The 18,160-nt window shown below is 36.2% G+C and overlaps 1 protein-coding gene across 1 annotated transcript; it reads left to right on the top strand.

The window, feature by feature from the left end:
* Positions 1-8,148: 8,148 nt before the first annotated feature.
* On the top strand, positions 8,149-17,575 carry LOC105231812 (beta-mannosidase). Its single transcript, XM_011213280.3, has 12 exons — positions 8,149-8,588; positions 12,816-12,947; positions 13,021-13,369; positions 13,444-13,599; positions 13,659-13,755; positions 15,225-15,405; positions 15,467-15,577; positions 15,658-16,137; positions 16,203-16,624; positions 16,698-16,895; positions 16,957-17,139; positions 17,206-17,575. The coding sequence occupies exons 1-12, from the start codon at positions 8,426-8,428 to the stop codon at positions 17,467-17,469; spliced, it is 2,736 nt and encodes a 911-aa protein (XP_011211582.2). The 5' UTR covers positions 8,149-8,425; the 3' UTR covers positions 17,470-17,575.
* The last annotated feature ends 585 nt before the right edge of the window (positions 17,576-18,160 follow it).

Here is an 18,160-nt window from a genome sequence, read left to right as displayed (position 1 = left end):
AAAATTACTCGAAAATTGGGTTCATCGAATTCGTTTCTATAAAAAAGTCATTGAGGCCATTTGTATAATATTATATTTAGATAAATTGTATGGATTGTACTTCTTATTAAATGGAAAAGCATTTGAAATTCCTTCACAATTTGAGTGTGTTTTTAATTGAAGAAATCATATCACTCTTATTGGAAGCCACTGCATATATATTTTATATTTAGTATCTCAGGCATTTCCTCCCTTAAAATTGTAAATACTTTTCCAATATAAAAGTATATTTTTATTAACATTAAAACATATTTTGAGAGCCAGTGCTACATACTAAGGTTGCTGTTAAAACAGCTTTCCGAGCTTTCATAATTTAACAGTAAGCAATGCAAAACAGTTTGGGAACTAGTGGATGTGAGCAGGGAATGTTAATGAATAAATAAGACACAAATGTACATAAAAGTACTAACGGCCGTTTTCTCAATATATTATACATACCTGTATGGTACGGTATCTGCCAGTTTCGATTACGGGGATGGTAGAATTTTCAGTTTGGTTGAAATTTAGAAACTTACTTTAATTTATTTAATTTGTAACTAACATGTGTAAGATCGAATCCGAAGCGGCACCAATTCGCTTGAGAACACAGAAAAGATAGTTTCTTTTCAAAGATAAGCTGATTTGAAATGACAAGAAAACATTTTAAATTATTTTATATTTTGCTATCATCAATACTGCATTATTTTCAATCGATTAATGATGTGATTGCAGTTTCTCTAATTGAAAATTTATTAATACTTAGCTGTGTCAAGGAAGATTGACAGGTTGGCAAAATTATCAATTGAAAATAAAATTGCACAAAGTCATAACAATAGAACACTTGAATCTGATTGTGCAACGAAAATATTTAAATAATTAATTTTTTATTGCACTTCTTATTATAAAGTGTTGAAGTGTTTTCAAACTTAACTTTTATATGATATTATATTTTCAACTCTATGTGAAAATGTTTCAACTTCAATTCAACTGAATAGAAACCAAAAGTTTTCCAAGTCAAACCGAAACCGTTCAAGCCCGTAGTTTCCGTATATGTGGACTCCTGTATTTATAGTTGACTTTTGACCGAAAATATCGCTCAATGTAAGGGATATACAATTGAAATTCAGAGAGAACCCTCTACTGGCAGTAGTAACTCTGTCCATCAAAGATGGATTAAAGAACGTGTTTTACACATAACAGTGTATCTGTGTGTTCAAAATAGATAAAATTGGGCTAACGCTTGATCTGTCCTCCATATAAAAAACATATAACATGCGGGTGACTTTAATCTATGTGATTGGTGATTGTATGACCAATACCTTAATGAATCACACAGAACATTTTTTTAGTATGTGGCATATTAATAATATGTGTTGTTGGCAAAAATAGATAAAATCGAGGGAGTACTATCTCCAACTCCCATATACTACATATAATGATTTTCATTATTCCAGCAAGTTTAATGCCGAATATGACGGCCAGTGTATAATTTATGTATATATATGTAGTATATATATATTTTATAAAATTCCTGGTTTCCGATTTTCTGGTTGACGTTTTACACTATAAGCGGTTTCACTGGCATTGTTTCCTGCAAGTTGCGAGAGTATGCAATGTTCGGTTAGCCCTTCCTTGCTTGTTAACATTTGCGCCTTCTCTGTTCATTAACATTCTCTGTTAACATTTCCTAATTCCATAAATAAATATTCGCTGTTAACATTGATAAGCGACTTCTGTTCAAAATTTCACCTTTTTAGTGTAAACTATTGACTTACAAGTAATCGCTAAAAATACATTTTTTAAACATAATCATATGTCATTGTATGTATGTTCATAGCAAGATAGAAAGAAAACAAGTTTGAATAACTTAAGCGAATTTGGTGCATCCCCAACACTTTCAATTTGGATTTAAAAATTCTTGAAGTATATTTGTGTGTATGAATTCCTATATTGGTTGTAATTGATATACATATGTATGTACATATGGGTATGCACGGCTGCCATATATCAATATTCAGAGTGCCGGAAGCGCAACACCATAAGCGTCCACATAAATATCGATAGAAAAAGAAAAAATGAAAACAAACACACTTTCGGTAATGCGACAAAAAATTGCCAAAAATTGTATGTACATATGTATGTATGTACATTTACATATATGGAATTTTTATTTAATTTAAGAAGTTTTGATTCGATTTCATATCCAACGCACAAAAATATATAGCGCTATAGTATTAAGTCGCTGTTTGCTTAAATAAAGAGAGAAGCTTTGATTACCTCTTTACCTTAACACGAGTAACTCATATGACGATCTCAGTAACCTTGAAAGAATTCATTCATCACTTTCAGATCCTGGATGAACTGTTCTCTCTCTGTTGCTCACTATAACTTTCATAATTATCCGAAAATGTATACACATGTTTACGGAGACAGCCTAACTGGTTGCCCAAATTTGCTTATAGAGTCTTTTAGTATGCCAGCATTATTTACTCAATTTCTTCATAATTGGGTGATTTGTGGTTAACTAGGAAATTTTCAGATTTTCCTCTAGTGCGATCCAATCAATCTCTGATATTGGTTGCACTCAGATGACAGTATTTACCACAACTGAACAGCAAATATCGGATTACGATGTAAAAAATAAGATAACATATCTGTGCCGTTTTACCATAACATCTTAAGTCTTAAAATTGAGTTTTGAGATATTGGCGATTTCCTCTAAAATCTTTTGTGTTGAAATTTAATGAGTTATTTTTAATCAAGGAAAAAGTAAAACTATTTCTTAAAACATTATGTGCCGATTTTGAAAAAAATTTTAGTAAGAAGTATGTTTTATTCGTTGTTTTGTACATAAGATATTTTAAAAAACGAAAAGTTAAGAAAAATCAAATCTTAATTTGACTTAAGATATTTTGTCAAAATGAATACTTCAGTTGGATAATACTTAAGTTGACATAAGAGGTTTTGCTAAAACTGAAACAAATAACTCATTGGATATAAGATTTTTATATTTGTTTATTTTTAAAACAAAAAATTTATTCATAACAAAAATATACAGCTTCATGTATTGTTTCTTAAATCATATTAATAAGTTCAACTCATAGTATAAAAAATCTGGTTTCAAAGCAAATTAAAGCATTAATTATTCATTAGTTTCATCAGATTCTGTAAGATCTGGATGACAATCTAACTGCTCTTCTGTTGCTAAGTTTATATAAAATGGCTTATACACTTCATCCACAAGAGGTAACATATCTAAAAGATCTTGTTTCTTTTTTGTGCCAATTTTTATTGGTGCGTCGTAGCATATTTTTAAATCTGTCATTCTCACGCAGTTTTATTCCTCGTTTAGATATGTTTATCAATTTAAAAGGTTCTTCTTCATTTAAGGATTTTTTAAAATAAAACATTTCCAGTTTCTTTGGTATATCTTAGCCATTTAATGTCGATCCAGCTATACTTTTCACCACTGTCATCTACTTTTCTCCATGTAAATAAATTCTTTGATGCATGTGCAAAGTCATATATGTTCGACTGTGCCATTTCATTAACAACAAATTTTTTTGTTACGCCAATTGTTCTGATAAACTGGTACCAATCACGGGGATGGTGAATTTTGGTTGAAGTTAGTTTTTCCTTTTTTCTATCAAAGCATGGTCGCTATCACACTCCATGTGAGTATGACCAGGGACCAAGAATTTATGATCTATAATGTCTACATTATTTTCAAATTGCATAAAAATTGCAAACATAGTTGCAATGAATGAATTTTTATTTTGTCCTGGACATGAATCACTGTATAAAACAACGTGTTTTGCATTCGTATTTAATGTTAATAAATAATCAAACACGCACGATGCTATTTCATTACCCCCTCTTTTTGCTATTGCTTCATGCCACATGTAGCATGAGGCCTGATTACTCGCACAATCATGCATAGTAAGATTAAAAGTCCACAAAGGCCTTTTGTAAAAAGAAAGTGAGGTTCTTAATAATGGTGTAGGAAGACACTGCTGTAGGTCAAAACACAACACTTTAAGTGTAGCATCATCTAAAGCTCTCTGCTTATCATTTTGTTTAGCATCATAAGCTTTTTCTGCTAAATTTACATGTTTAGATTGCTCTAGTTGTAAAGAGTCCAATTCTTCGGGCTTAGCAACTTGTATTTTGCATTGGAGCAAATCACCACTTATGACAAGTGTCAATTTTAGGTTTTTTAAATTTCAAGTTGAATGTGCTAAACAATTGCGAAAATTTTGAAATTGAAACGGAATAAGCGTATTTTTCACAATAGAGACGATGCATTTCATTCACAGATAAATCACTTGGCAAATAACGTTTTGATGTGTCCCTTCGAGTATAATGCGACTCATACGATGGGAAGCTTTTAATAAAATCTAAAATTTCATTCTCTTTTGCGATAGAAAGTTTTTTAGTGCATTTATGTTTTCCACGTCCATCGCCGATTACACGCCCATCAAGTTTTGCACTCACAACCGTTTTTATAGATTGTTCTATCTCGGATAATGTGAATGTAAAGCACTTTTTGCATACTGCGATTTTATTACTACCAACTTCCAGGAAATAATTGTTTGTATAAGGTCTTATCCTTGGTTTTAAGTCATGTTTAGCTTTTTTTACTGTTTTTGTTTCTTCAACTTCCATTAAGCCACCAAGAAATGTTTTGCGTAAATTGTATGAGCCTAATTCCCAGTACTGTGTGTGTATATATTGCTGTTCTTCAAAAGTGATTCTATCTGCGCATTTCTTTCTGCACGGTTCCAACCTGCGCACTGCACGTGCCTGAACAACTTTACCAGCGCTTGAGGTGTAACTTTGCCCTTTATTCCTGGAATCTTTTGCCCCTTTCTTTATTTTTTTGTTTCCACTTTATTTGCAACACTTATAGAGTTTTCCTAATATTAAGTTTTTATTAAAATCACTTTATAAATGCAATCACTATAAAACTTACAAACTTTTTGGAACTGGAACTTGCTGCAGTACATCCACTTATATTAAAATTTGGATCAATAATGGAATCATCACTATCGAAATCTACATTGCTTATATTATTCAATAAATCACTTTCCATTTTTGAAGTTATTAGCACAACGACTTCTTTTCAACTGATCGCTTATGTGCGCAATAATGCGTTGTGAGCACGCATCCAAACAAACTTATGTTGAGTTAAAATGCCGTTATGTTCGAACCGCATTATTGCATAACATTTTAAGTAGACTTAAGATGTTTTGCAAAATGTAAAAAGTTCTCTCTTTGAATATTCGAGTTTTTTCAAAACAACTTATGTCCATTTAAGTGAAGAAATTATAAGAATATAAGTTTAACATATTAGCGTAAGAGGACATAAGATGTTTTATAGAATACATATTTTTAATTTTTTTTTAATATTAATAGAGCTTAAGTTGACATAAGTTTAAATGAAGAAACCTTTAACAACCAATAAAGCATCGCATAAAATTTAAGTTTACTTAAGATGTTTTAATGTATGTAATATTTTCAAAAATAAAGATAAGAAAAATACAAAAGGCGATAACTTTCTTTAAAATTGGAATTTTTTAAATCGGATTGGACACAAATATGGACTATGAATAGGAGAACTAGAATATGACCTTTACTCGATTTTGACTTAAGTCGACTTAAGATGTTATGGTAAAACGACACAGATATAATGAGTAACGTTATCAAAAGCTAACCACATTTCTGAATCAGTTTGGGTAAATTTATTACCGCTCTTTTGCCATTTGGGAATATAAGAGAATATACATAATTGACCTTTTCATAGGGTTCAATTGAATGTGTTGTAAAGAGTGTCAGTTAGTGACGGAGAGAGTAATTGTCAAGTTAAAGAGAGAATAATTTATTGAATGACAATACTGTTTATCAACAATGTTTGTATGTGACTTTATGGTCAAAAATTAGGCACTGGGGGAATACATATTTATCGTTAGTGATTTATTACACATAGCTATGTAGACAGAATGTAAGTAAATCATATTAATATGCTTAATCATAGCTGGAAAGTTGTTTGGAGAATGATTTCCGCAGTTGTTGTGTATCTATCTCCTCTAACTCTTGAAGCGTTTTTTTTGTTCTAAGACAAATTTATTTGCTGTTTTATTTGGAATTTTGGTTTTCCGGTAAATGAATATATTTGGAAAAGTACTCAAAATTCGTTGTTAAGAATTGGGTAGTTTAGGGATCTAACCTAGTGTCTAACAGGCAGCTATTATTTGTCTGAAAAAGTCTGAGATTGAAATATTAAACAACATATTGGGGATTCTACCACACGTTGATGAATATGAACACTATATACGAAACTTTTAATTAATTAGATCAAGTTGTATCGCCCATTAACATCACAGTATATGCAAGCAGGGTGTAACTATGCCTTTTCTGGCACGATAATGCCACCTCTATTTTCATATGTAAAAGTTAGAAATTAAAAGAGCACACTTTTAACAGCAGGGGGTGCTACTAATATGCTGACATACAAAATAAATATTTATAATCGCAAATAACAGTAACGAATTCCTTAACAAACTTATCAAGATGTGATAGAAGAATGCGTCGTTAGATAAGAGTCTGCCCTTGAATCCATAACATTTATTCCACCCTGTTCCCCATAGAGGTAGTGTATTCAACAAATAACTTTTTTCAAGTATTCAAGTATTCGATTAAATCTTAATGGTTCAACGAGATACATTTCATTTAAAAACAGCAAGTTATCTATGCCTGGTCATACCTAGATTGCCTTCTATAATTCTGGACTCGAAAGCGAAATTTTAATATTCGAAAATCGCGTTATTTTTTTTTTTTGAACATATTCTCCATTAAGACCTATACACTTTTGTATGCGGTCGGACCAATTTTCGTAGCACTTTTGCCGCTTTGATTGAGGTATCTCCAAAACATGTCTTTTGAACGCTTCAACCGCATCTTCAGAGTCGAAAAAAGTTATCCCCTTAGTTTACCTTTTAAATAAAAAAAAAATCATTAGAAGCCATGTCAGGACTATACAGAGAATGTAATCGATTTAATTTGTGTTTTCGTCCATATGAATATTTTAAGTAACTGTAAACAACACCGCGTCGTAACTCACAAAAAAAGAAACAGTGTTGTAAACGCAATTGACAGAAATATTTAAGGGTACATTTTGGAATGTATCCAGGAATATTTATAGACGATATTGTATATTCCACAACCAAAATCACTTAAGATACATGAACCAAACCCGATATCTCATATAATTTGATTCCTTCACTTTCCACTACACAAATTAAGCACCAAGGATGTGTCGGACTGAAACTTTGGACAAATACTGCTTTTGAAGTGTGACTGCTTATCACTAAAAACTATCCCGATCGGACCAAAACTGTTCACATACCCAGGTACCGATTATATGAGCCCCGTACCTATTCCGCACTTTTTTTTTAGAGAGAGTTCTTTTCTGATAATAAAATGCTCGTGTGATAAAATTGGGTTGAATCGGGTCAATAATTTTCTTAGTACCCATATACCTAATAGAAAGATTTTCGAACTTCCGGGTGACTTTATATCGCAAATATCGGTCAATATGCGAGTTTTCGTGTTCGTGGAATTGTAAAAGCGTATTTTTTGAACAACAATGTATCATTGTGCATAAAAAGGATAAAATCGGGTGAAAACTTGTCCTAACCGCCATAAAACATCAGGTTGACTTTATACTGCATACGAGTACATGGTATGTGAGTTACCTAATAAGACTCAGAGAGCATCTATTTCTGTTAGCGGTATGTAGTATTGCCAAAAAATGGATGAAATCGGGTCAATACTAAGCCCATATATGTATATGTACCAAATTCAATAATAATAAAGAATTCTTTCGCAAGAATTTTAGAATAAAGTTCTGCTCACACCTTAAGATATTTCTCCGGCTTTGATCTTTGGAAGTGGCAAGAGTATGAAATGTATATTTGCACCCATACTTAGGTATTCCCTACTTGTTTTCTTAACATTTATTGGCTTATCTCTTAGTAATTAAATTCTGTTCTCTTGCCACCCGAATCACAGAGAGCATTGAAGAGAAAGTGAATATTGAAGCTCAACAAATAAAATCGCCAGCGCGCTGATCGCACATGTTAGTTGCCGGCAAGGTTTTGCCCGGCGTGTAACATAATAATACAGTGATAAGCCGTCAAACATAAGAAACTGAAAGCCAAAACGCCGAAAGAAAGTTCAAGTGCACGTAAAAGTAACACAAATAGAAAAACAATAAACAAAGACGAATAAAATTCAAGTTATAATAATAAACAAGTCGGTGAACGCAAAGAGACTCGTTGTCGTCACCATATATGTTTGTATCTTTGTGTGCTATGTAAATGAGTGCTAAGCAATTTTCATTTATAAAATGCGAATTATGGAGCGGAAAAGTGCGGTCAACTCTCGTGCTGGTCTAATAGTGCTGTGCGCCAGCGTCTGGCTTTGCAATTTGTGCGGGAGTGCCGTGGCGGAGTCGGTGTATGTGCAGGATTTGAAGGGTCTGTCGTGGACGCTAACCAATGGCACTTACAGTAAGTCTGTGTTTCGGCATTGTTGAACTAAATTGAAAAGGCGCGGCGTGGCTTATCACATAATTGCCAAGTAATAACCCGTTTATTGTCTCATTTCGGTGTGGCGTTTACTACTTTGTATCTTCCATAGATACTTTATATATTTATACATATATAGTGTCTTTATACAGATACGATACATTTGTAAAAAGTTTACGGTGATTACCGTTAGGCGTGTCTAACGTGGAAATTCTGAAATATTAGTGGCTTCTACAGCGCCTGAAGGCATGCCAAATTAGCTGCAGGTCTCTCTCATGCAAGGGTCAGTTGTAGACTGGGTTAACATTCGACCCTTATATGACAAGCAGCTAATTTGCGGGGCCTTTAGGATCAGCAGAAGCCCAAGTTTTTCATTAAAACAATTTTGAATAAAAACTAGACTATCAGTTAAGACTATCATATGGACAGTCACTCTTGTGTATGTTCTTGAGTTTTTCCAGCGACAAAGTTTTTTCTATCTTAGCGTTTTTGGTATACCATTGTGATGATTGCTAAATCTTTGGTTTTGGCATCACAAACACATATTCGTGCTTGGCAGTATTCGTAAGACATATTTTTCCTGAAAATAAAAAATTTGGAAAACATGTCTCATACCTAAACAACCGTTATAAGTTAATGAATGTACGATATGATTGGCCGTCTTGGGGGAACTTCTATCACTTCCAATGCTCACACGTAAACAAATCTCCACTGGGAACATTAAAAGTGTTTTATGGCATTTATTCTACATTTAATACGAAAATGATTTTGAAACGTTTCATCACCACCAAAAGAAACCCTAGGCAGTTTAAGAACCTGAACTATTTTGTTTCTTATAAACGACAGATGCTACGTAGTTAAAATTTTTGACATACGGTAATGACGAAGTAATTAATTAATTAATTGAATGCACATTTTTGAAAAGTTATCATTCTTTTTGAATACAGTTCGTGTGTGGTAGTCTCGTTAAATAAACGAACATCAAATTTCATCTCGCAAATTATAATTTTTTCAAGTCCAACATATTTCCATTTTATGAACTAATTCTCCCTTTAATTGCTCCAATTACAAGCAAAAAGTTTCGTTGTTAGCAATTCATGCCCGACTCATTTAATATTCACATTTATGAAAATGTGGCCAAACATAACGGTTTAACAATGAAGTATCAACAATGAGTCATTAAAAATAAATACAGAAAGCAAAACAATATTAAAATAATGCAAAAATCAAGAAAAAATAAATAGAATTCCACCTGTAGTGAATATATATGTACATATATGATTTTTTTTTCTTTTTTTCTGGCCATAAACTACTAAAAAAATGAAGTAAACATTTTTATAATTTTTTATTTTTATTTTATTTATTTTAATAAATATTGCCTAAAAAAATTTATAAAAAAGGCGATAAATGACACTTTTTTGAATAAAAACAAATATAAATTGTAATTCTTAATTTTTCTAATTTTGTTTCATCAAAATCGGACAAGTGGTTCGCGAAAAAACATCAAGATAAGGAAAAAATTAAAAAGGTCATAAAAAAAACTGACACATACGAACGCCAAACCCTTTGAGGGTTTTACTATACTGACATAGTACCATCACCCTGACTTGGAATTTCTCACCCCCCAGACAATAATCCCAAAAATGTTCCACAGTGGTATTGATCACTTTTCGCAGCAATTGGTTCCGTATGTGAGCCATTACGCGCCGAATATTCTCTTTCAAGGCGTCAATCGTCTCGTGCGTATCTGAGTAGACAAGCCACTTCACCTAACCCGAAGAAAATAGTTCAGCGGTATTAAAAAGCACCATCATGGCGGCATGTAACGTCATCTTGTTGATACCAAGGCTCATTTACATCAACATCCTCCTTTTGAAGCACGACTTAGAGCAGTTTTCTCAATATCTGGTGAGCAGCCATCTGCAAGTTAAGTTCTGGTTAATTTAACAAAGACTTCTTCCTTTTTCCGGTTGGTCCGGAAAGTAATAGGACTGATTTTCTTCTGCCGCGACTGTACTTCGGAGCGTACGCGCACCGACTGGATTCGGTAGAGGGCATTCCTAGCTAACGAACGAGCGGTTGGTCAGTCCTGCAGAGTCAGGACAAACATTTTCGCGCGACGTGTTTCTGTGAGTGGTGCAAGCCGAAAATGCAGCGTTCGTTAGAGCAGAGATACGCGATTAAATTGTGTGTGAAACTTGGTAAATCTGCGACAGAGACGTTTGATATGATGAAGCAGGCTTACCCAGATGTTGCTTTAGCAAAAAAGCGGCGAGTTTCGGTGGTACTGGGTATTTTTGGAGGGCTGAGAAGAGGTCGCTGATGAAGACCGTGATGGAAGACCTGTGACTTCGACAAACACCGACAATGTGACTCGTGTGCGCAAAGTTTTGAACTCAGACCGTCGACTAAGTATTCGTTTAATTGCTTAGGGACTTTATCAAAATCTGTGGTTCATGACATTGTGGCGGAACACTTGAACATGCGCAAGGTGTGCGCGAACTGAAAGTTGCACCACGACAACGCCTGGCTCACACCGTCTTTCTTGTGAACAGCTACCTAACCAAGGCCGGCATCCCAATGCTTCCGCAGCCGCCCCACAGCCCAGATGTGGCCCCCCGGACTTTTTTGTGTTGTCTTGCCCGAGGAAAGGTAAGCATTTTGAGACGACAGACGACATGCAACTCGGCCCTCAGGGCTTTCGCGGCTTTTCCGGAGAATGCCTTCCCTGACGCCTTCAATGCTTGGAAATCGCATTGGCATCGACGAAAAAGGATCCTATTTTGAAAGTTTTTAAAAAATTGTAACGATTGGTTCAAACATTTTTTTTAAATCGACTCAGTCTTTTTACATTCCGAACAAACCCTGTTTGGTTTTTTATTCAATAATGTTCCTTTCAAGAGTGATGCATTTGCGTCACCATTTTTGTAGTACATGTAGTATGACTTGTCCTTCGCTTCAAAATAGGCTTCAGTTTCATGAATTTTTGCCGACGTTTTCACTAACTTGTGACACGGGGCATTGCCATCTGAAGCACTTTCTTTTTCTTCAAATGTGATCAATAAAATTTATTCCATATGCATGCCAAAATATAGACGCCATAACCTTATTAGCTGACTGTTGCGTTTTTTTAACGTCTTGGAGTGGGTTCATCGTGTATAGTTCACCGGGACGACTGTCGTTTAGATTTCGAAGTGAAATTATGGAGTTATATATCATCCAATGTCACATATTGATGCAAAAATTCGGGTTTAGTACACTTGAAGATCTTCAAACACTGCTTCGGATCATCAACTCGTCGTTGCTTTTGGTCGAAAGTAAGCTCGAGTGGCACCTGAAAGTTTTGATGAACTTCGATGGTTGATTTTCCTGGGTCAGTGTCCGGAAACCCATCATTGTTTTTGCTTCAAATGTATTTTTTTCTTCAAAGGCAATATTTTATAAACATGGCAAAGTCCTTTTCATGCATTTTTTCGAAAAAATAAAAGTCGCTTTACTCAAAATGATATAATTCGTAAACTAATGATCCGACAGCTGTCAGATATATACATATGTACATACGCCTCTGAAGGTTCTTCTTCTACTTTACTGGCGTAGACACCACTTACGCGATTACAGCCGAAGCCAGGCTCTTCTCCTCCAGGCCTCCCTTTTCCTTTGCTTCTCACGGCGGGTATTGCGTCGAATACTTTCAGAGCTGGAGTGTTTTCGTCCATTCGGATGATAAGACCTCGCCAGAGCAGCCGCTGTCTTTTAATTTGCTGAACTATTTTAATGTCGTCGTATATCTCACACAGCTCATCGTTCCATCGAATGCGATATTCGCCGTGGCCAACGCACAAAGGACTATAAAGCTTTCGCAGAACTTTTCTCTCGACTCGGAGAGGTTATTCCTGATCATAACGGTGCCTTATTTTCATAATAAATTTAGTTCTCGACCACTTTTCGGAACATTTAGTGTTTTCTGAGAGCGGTTAAATACTAAGAAAATATTTCTTTAAAGATAATAGGGAGAAAAAAGCTTAAACATTATTATGTATAAGAAGTTGGGCGGAATATATCGAATGTTCAAATATTTCCATGGTTCAAGGGGTAAAGCTCTTATAATTGAACTAAAATTCTATCACCTCGAAATCTTTACAAATAATCCCAACTTAATGTTAAACTAACTTTTACTGTTATTTTTTGATTTCTCAATTTCATCTATAGCTAATACGAAGGTAAATTTGCCGTCGGGTGTCTACAGCGCTGTCGCGGGTGAAGACGTGCTCAAGTCTTACAATGACGTTGACATGCGTTACATCTCTTATGGCAACTGGACCTATTCTCTGAATTTCGCTGGTACGTTCCTCCAGCAGAAACTATCGATTATCCCTTTTTAATCATAAAAACGTCTATAATCTTTCATATTTAGAGGAAATCAAAGACTCTCGTCTCATAAATCTCACCTTCCACGGCATTGACACGATTTCGGAAATTTATCTCAATGGTCATTTATTGGGCTACACCGACAACATGTTCGTACGCTACACATACGAAGTGGGCCACATATTGAAGGATGTAAATGAATTGGTGGTGCGTCTGATCTCGCCGGTACATGCGGCGCGTGTCAGAGCCGAGGAGTTGGCAGCGCGCAACCTGTCTGTGCCGCCCGCTTGCCCACCCGTCAGCTATAAGGGCGAATGTCATATGAATATGCTGCGTAAAATGCAGTCCAGCTTCGCGTGGGATTGGGGGCTGGCAGCGCCCTCAATGGGTATCTGGTAAATGGTGTCAATTATGTCTTATTCATTTGCTTTCAATTAAAATTCGTAATTCCATCTGCGTGTCTTTGAAGGAAAACAGCAACGCTGGAGTTCTATGAGGTGGCTCTGATACGCGATGTGGATGTGGCAATTAGTCGCAATGAAACGCACTGGAATATGCGTATACGCGTCTTTATCGACAGCGGCGGCAGGCGGGATTTTTATGCTGAGCTCAAATTCTATGCCATGTATGTTTGAAGTTGTTGTTGTTGTTGTTTGCAGTGTTCTCATTAATTTCGTTCTTTAGTGAGCTTATGGAGGAACCCATTACAATCAGTACTTATTCGAAGAAAATGTTATCATGGCGGAATCCGGTTATCACTTTCGATCAAGCGCTACCTATTGTAAGTGAGAATAATTGAAAGCTCGAGAGATTTCTACTTTGTTGGAATCCTTAATTTGAAGCCAGATGCTTACTCTTCAATCGGCTCATGAATACCTTGTCATTAGGTCTGGTTAGTTCGAAGCACTACTTTATGAGCACCTAATATCATCATTGACCTGACAAAAAATAACCCTTTTAACACAACTAGTTGGGCGAAAAGAAGCGGCTTAGCTGCCAAACCAAATTAAACTGAGCTGGTTTTATTTCCAAAAAATCCGGATACATCCCTTTCCTCATTTGAGGCTATCGACGTCACCCTGTTGATAAAGTGAAGTACTTGGGCCTCATTCTTTTTAGAAAGTATAGTATATATAAGTTTAGTATGGAAGCCCAATACTAAGGAGAGGGTAAGGAAGGTATTGAATATCTTATATTGTAATAAAGGAGCTTTTGGAAAGCGGTGGAGTGTCCCCAAAAGTTGTGCTTTGGCTTTACGAAACTGTAGTTAAGCCAACTCAGTTCAATGCTGTATTTGTCTAGCGGAGGGTGCCAGGGAAAGCCACATTCGTTAAATAGCTAGAACGAGTTCAACAAGCGGCTCTCATTAGCTATGTTTTTGCGCTACGTACTTACAGCATCAACAATAGACCTTAATGCCATTCTACTTATAATACCTGTGGATATAGCCAGATGAATTGCTGCGAAGGTTGCTATCAGGCTCCGAAGACATTAAAGGGGTTTAGAGAGGAGCATTCTTTCACTTCGACTGCATTTCTGATAAGTTGGATCACTGCGCCGTGGTACCTACTCCTAGTGGCATCTTCTCTGTCGATATACCGCATTGAGCTGTTTCACGAAGCTCAAGGGTAAAGTTGGAGAGGAAGTCTTCTGTAGGGAGCCCTCAATCAACTCTTGTTTTAAACTGCAGACCACTGGAGTGTTTTTAAAGCAGAAGTGGCAGCCACCCAGGTAGCTTCAATCTACTTATCAAAAGTGCGGTTTCTTTAATGCAGGAATGCGGCCACTCCGATAGTATAGCTGTTATACAGGCTTTGAGCTCGCTAACAGTGGAATCGTCGGAAACTGTAAAGCCGATGAGCTCGCTAGAAAAGGCACCCTTAACCACATTCCATAAGGATGGGAATGACCTGAGTTTATTTCACGCGAGCTAAGCAAGTATGAGTTCTGGGCATTGTGGCAAAACTATAAAGGTCCAAGTGTCTAATCTTTTTTAAACAACGATTCTAGTAGAATGCTGTGAACGAGTTTAGAAAGACCGCATTAAAGTTTAGAAAGAAGTATTCGTAATATCTGGAAAATATAATTATTAAACTTTTTTATTGTTGATTCGTGCAAAACGCGCATGATTTTGTGAGTTTTTGAGAGAATACAGTTAAAACCAGTCAAACAGTTATTAAAATCTAAATACTTTATGCTGGGTTAGATATATTCCATAAAATACTTACTGTCTTTAATTTTTATGTATAGGAAAACGTGACTCTGTGGTGGCCCAATGGTTATGGGGAGCAAAAATTATATCCACTACATTTTTCGATGAAAGCCTGGCTTAGTGCTGAAGGTGCCGATACACGTGCTCGTACTACATCGACGAAGAACATAAAAGTAGGTTTTCGCACAATCGAGTTGGTTGAAGATGCGGCCAAGGAAGGTAAAGGGTTAATTAATGAAATTGGTACCAAGTAAATATAAATAATTTGAATGAAAAACAGGCGTCGGCAACTATTTCTTATTCAAAGTGAACGACGTGGAGATCTTCATGAAGGGCACCAATTACATACCCATGCATATACTGCCCGAGCTGAGCTACGACGAAGTCCAAAGTGAGTCATCGAGTAATCAAACTTTTTTATTGCTATTACATTTTCCTCATATTTATCATACATGTATCCACATTTTACAGTACGGTATCTGCTGACGGCTGTCAGAGACGCGAATATGAATATGATACGCATTTGGGGCGGTGGCGTCTATGAGAGCAACGAGTTCTACGATAAAGCCGACAAATTCGGCATATTGGTGTGGCAGGATATGATGTTTGCGTGTTCTATGTATCCCGTTACAGATGAATTTCTTGCGTCAGTGCGCACGGAAGTCATACAAAATGCCAAGCGCATCGCTTATCATCCGAGTATTGCAATTATAGCGACGAATAATGAAAACGAAGCGGCGCTCGTGGATAACTGGTATGGCACGGCCAGCGATCGTGAGCGTTTCGAGTCCGAATATCGTGAGTTGTACATTGGCACCGTCTTTCACGAGTTGAAGATCATACAGGATAACTCACGTCCGAAGCCATTGATTTCCTCGCCATCGAATGCCAAGGCAAGTGAACAGGATAATTATATTTCAAGCAATCCCAGTGACCCGAATTATGGCGATAGTAAGTCGTAGAACGTTGAAGTGGCAACTTATATAGTATATAAAATAATTATATTTATTCTGCAGTACATTTTTACACGAACTATGAGGACGCTTGGAATTCGAATGTTTTTCGACGTCCGCGCTTCGCTTCCGAGTATGGCTTTCAGAGTTTGCCAAAGCTTACCTCCTGGCAGTTGACTAAGAACCCCAATGATAATCTGCTCCATTTAATACATCATCGTCAACATCATCCCGCCAATATGACTTTGATAACAACTTTGATAAGACGCCACTTGCCGCTGCCGCTGCCCGAGGATGATACTTACATTGAGGCCCTGATCTATTTCAGTCAAATCGCGCAGGCGATGGTGACGAAAATAGAAACAGAAGTCTATCGCAGTTTGAGAGACACTGAACATCACACAATGGGCGCACTCTACTGGCAGTTGAATGACGTTTGGGTGGCGCCTTCTTGGTCCAGCATTGATTTCTATGGAAATTTGAAGGTTTCTGTTCATTTCTCGTCTTATTTTAAAAATTTAACTCAATATTTCGTTTTTTGTTTTTGGTTTCTTGTAGATACTTCACTATTGGGCGAAACGCTTCATGTCACCAATTCACATTGTGTCACTCTACGACTCCGATCAGGAAGTGGTAAATGTGTCCTTAATATGTGATAAGCTGGAAGTGGACTACAAAGAACTCCAAGTAACTATGAATATCTACAAATGGTCGGATTTGTTTCCGAAAAAGCAAACTGTTTGGCCGGTCGCTTTGGTAACCCTATTTTCTTTAACAAAAATACTGAAATTTGCTTAGTGAACAATTAATTATACAGAAACCCAATGGCGTGCAGTACGACAAGATTATTCCGATTGATACCATTTTCCAAGAGGATTTCACCCAGACCAACTCTTTTGTTGTATTCGTTTTGAGCACCGAATCAACGGTGCTATCGCGCAATTATTATTTTCCCAGCGCGATTAAGGACGCTAAAGGCGTAGCTGACCCTAAAGTAACAGTAAGTCACAAATTTCCCTTATTTTAACTAAGTTCGTAGTTCGTTTTATAATTCTCCTATTTTCAGTTGAAGGTTTTCTTCACCTACTGCTACCGCGTGAACAATGAATTCGCCAATGTTATCAGTCTAAATATTACCGTTGCAAAGCCTGCCATATTTCTTTACCTCGAACTACTTAATACCGATATTAAGAGATATAAATTATCAAATAACGGCTTTATGATGTTGGAGCCGACGAAGATGGTGCATTTGGAGTTCAACAGCGATGAATGTATGGATGTTAAAGAGCACGATATTAAGGTTACAACCGTGAACCAATACATGCTATGACGTGCGCCTGTGTGTGCACAGATATTTTATGTATTTGCTATTTTTATTACTTAAAAATTTGTTTAATGCCAAAGAATATACATATATTGAAGTCAGAATAACTGAACTTTTGTGAATTTCTGTATTCATGGCGTTTTGATGTCCATTGACCACGCTTAGACCAGTTTTGGTTCTCAGTGATGCCAGATGTTGTGCCGCTACGTAGTTCATTTGAGGTAGTCATCATTTAGTATACCAGTGCTTGACAATAATTTCAAAAGGTACTGCGACCACACTATCGATACCTATTCTAGTGGCTCATAACGATAATGTTTTAAGCGTTGCATTGTTAGTACGAGACCTGCTCGTCTAGTAAAACACTACGGTAAAATGAAAATTCTGAATGTAGTTAGGTCCTTCTCCACATGGTCTTTTCAACGGAGTGGAAGTGTTTCTCTTCCTCTGCTTCCCCCGGCGGGTACTGCGTAGAATACTCTCAGAGCTGGAGCGTTTTCATCCGTTCGGAGGACAGGACTTCGCCAGCGTAGCTGCTGTCTCTTAATTCGCTGAATAACGTCAATGTTGTTGTATAACTCGTAGAGCTCATCGTTCCATCGACTGCGGTATTCGCTGTTGTCAAATCACAAGGTACCATACATCTTTCGAAGAACCTTTCTCCGAAAACTCATCAAATGTTGTCATCATCCATGCC

This window comes from Bactrocera dorsalis, chromosome 2 (assembly GCF_023373825.1).
Source record: "Bactrocera dorsalis isolate Fly_Bdor chromosome 2, ASM2337382v1, whole genome shotgun sequence".
Classification (NCBI taxonomy): Eukaryota; Metazoa; Arthropoda; class Insecta; order Diptera; family Tephritidae; genus Bactrocera; species Bactrocera dorsalis.
The sequence above is the reverse complement of the archived record's forward strand: the minus strand, read 5'-3'. Positions and strand labels throughout refer to the sequence as shown.

Bases quoted from the DNA above. Each gene is read 5' to 3' on its own strand.
- LOC105231812 (XM_011213280.3), top strand. From the start codon at position 8,426: ATGCGAATTATGGAGCGGAAAAGTGCGGTCAACTCTCGTGCTGGTCTA. The intron at 13,756-15,224 runs GTAAGTGAGAAT...TTTTATGTATAG, and splicing joins TCGATCAAGCGCTACCTATT to GAAAACGTGACTCTGTGGTG. The intron at 16,625-16,697 runs GTTTCTGTTCAT...GGTTTCTTGTAG, and splicing joins ATTTCTATGGAAATTTGAAG to ATACTTCACTATTGGGCGAA.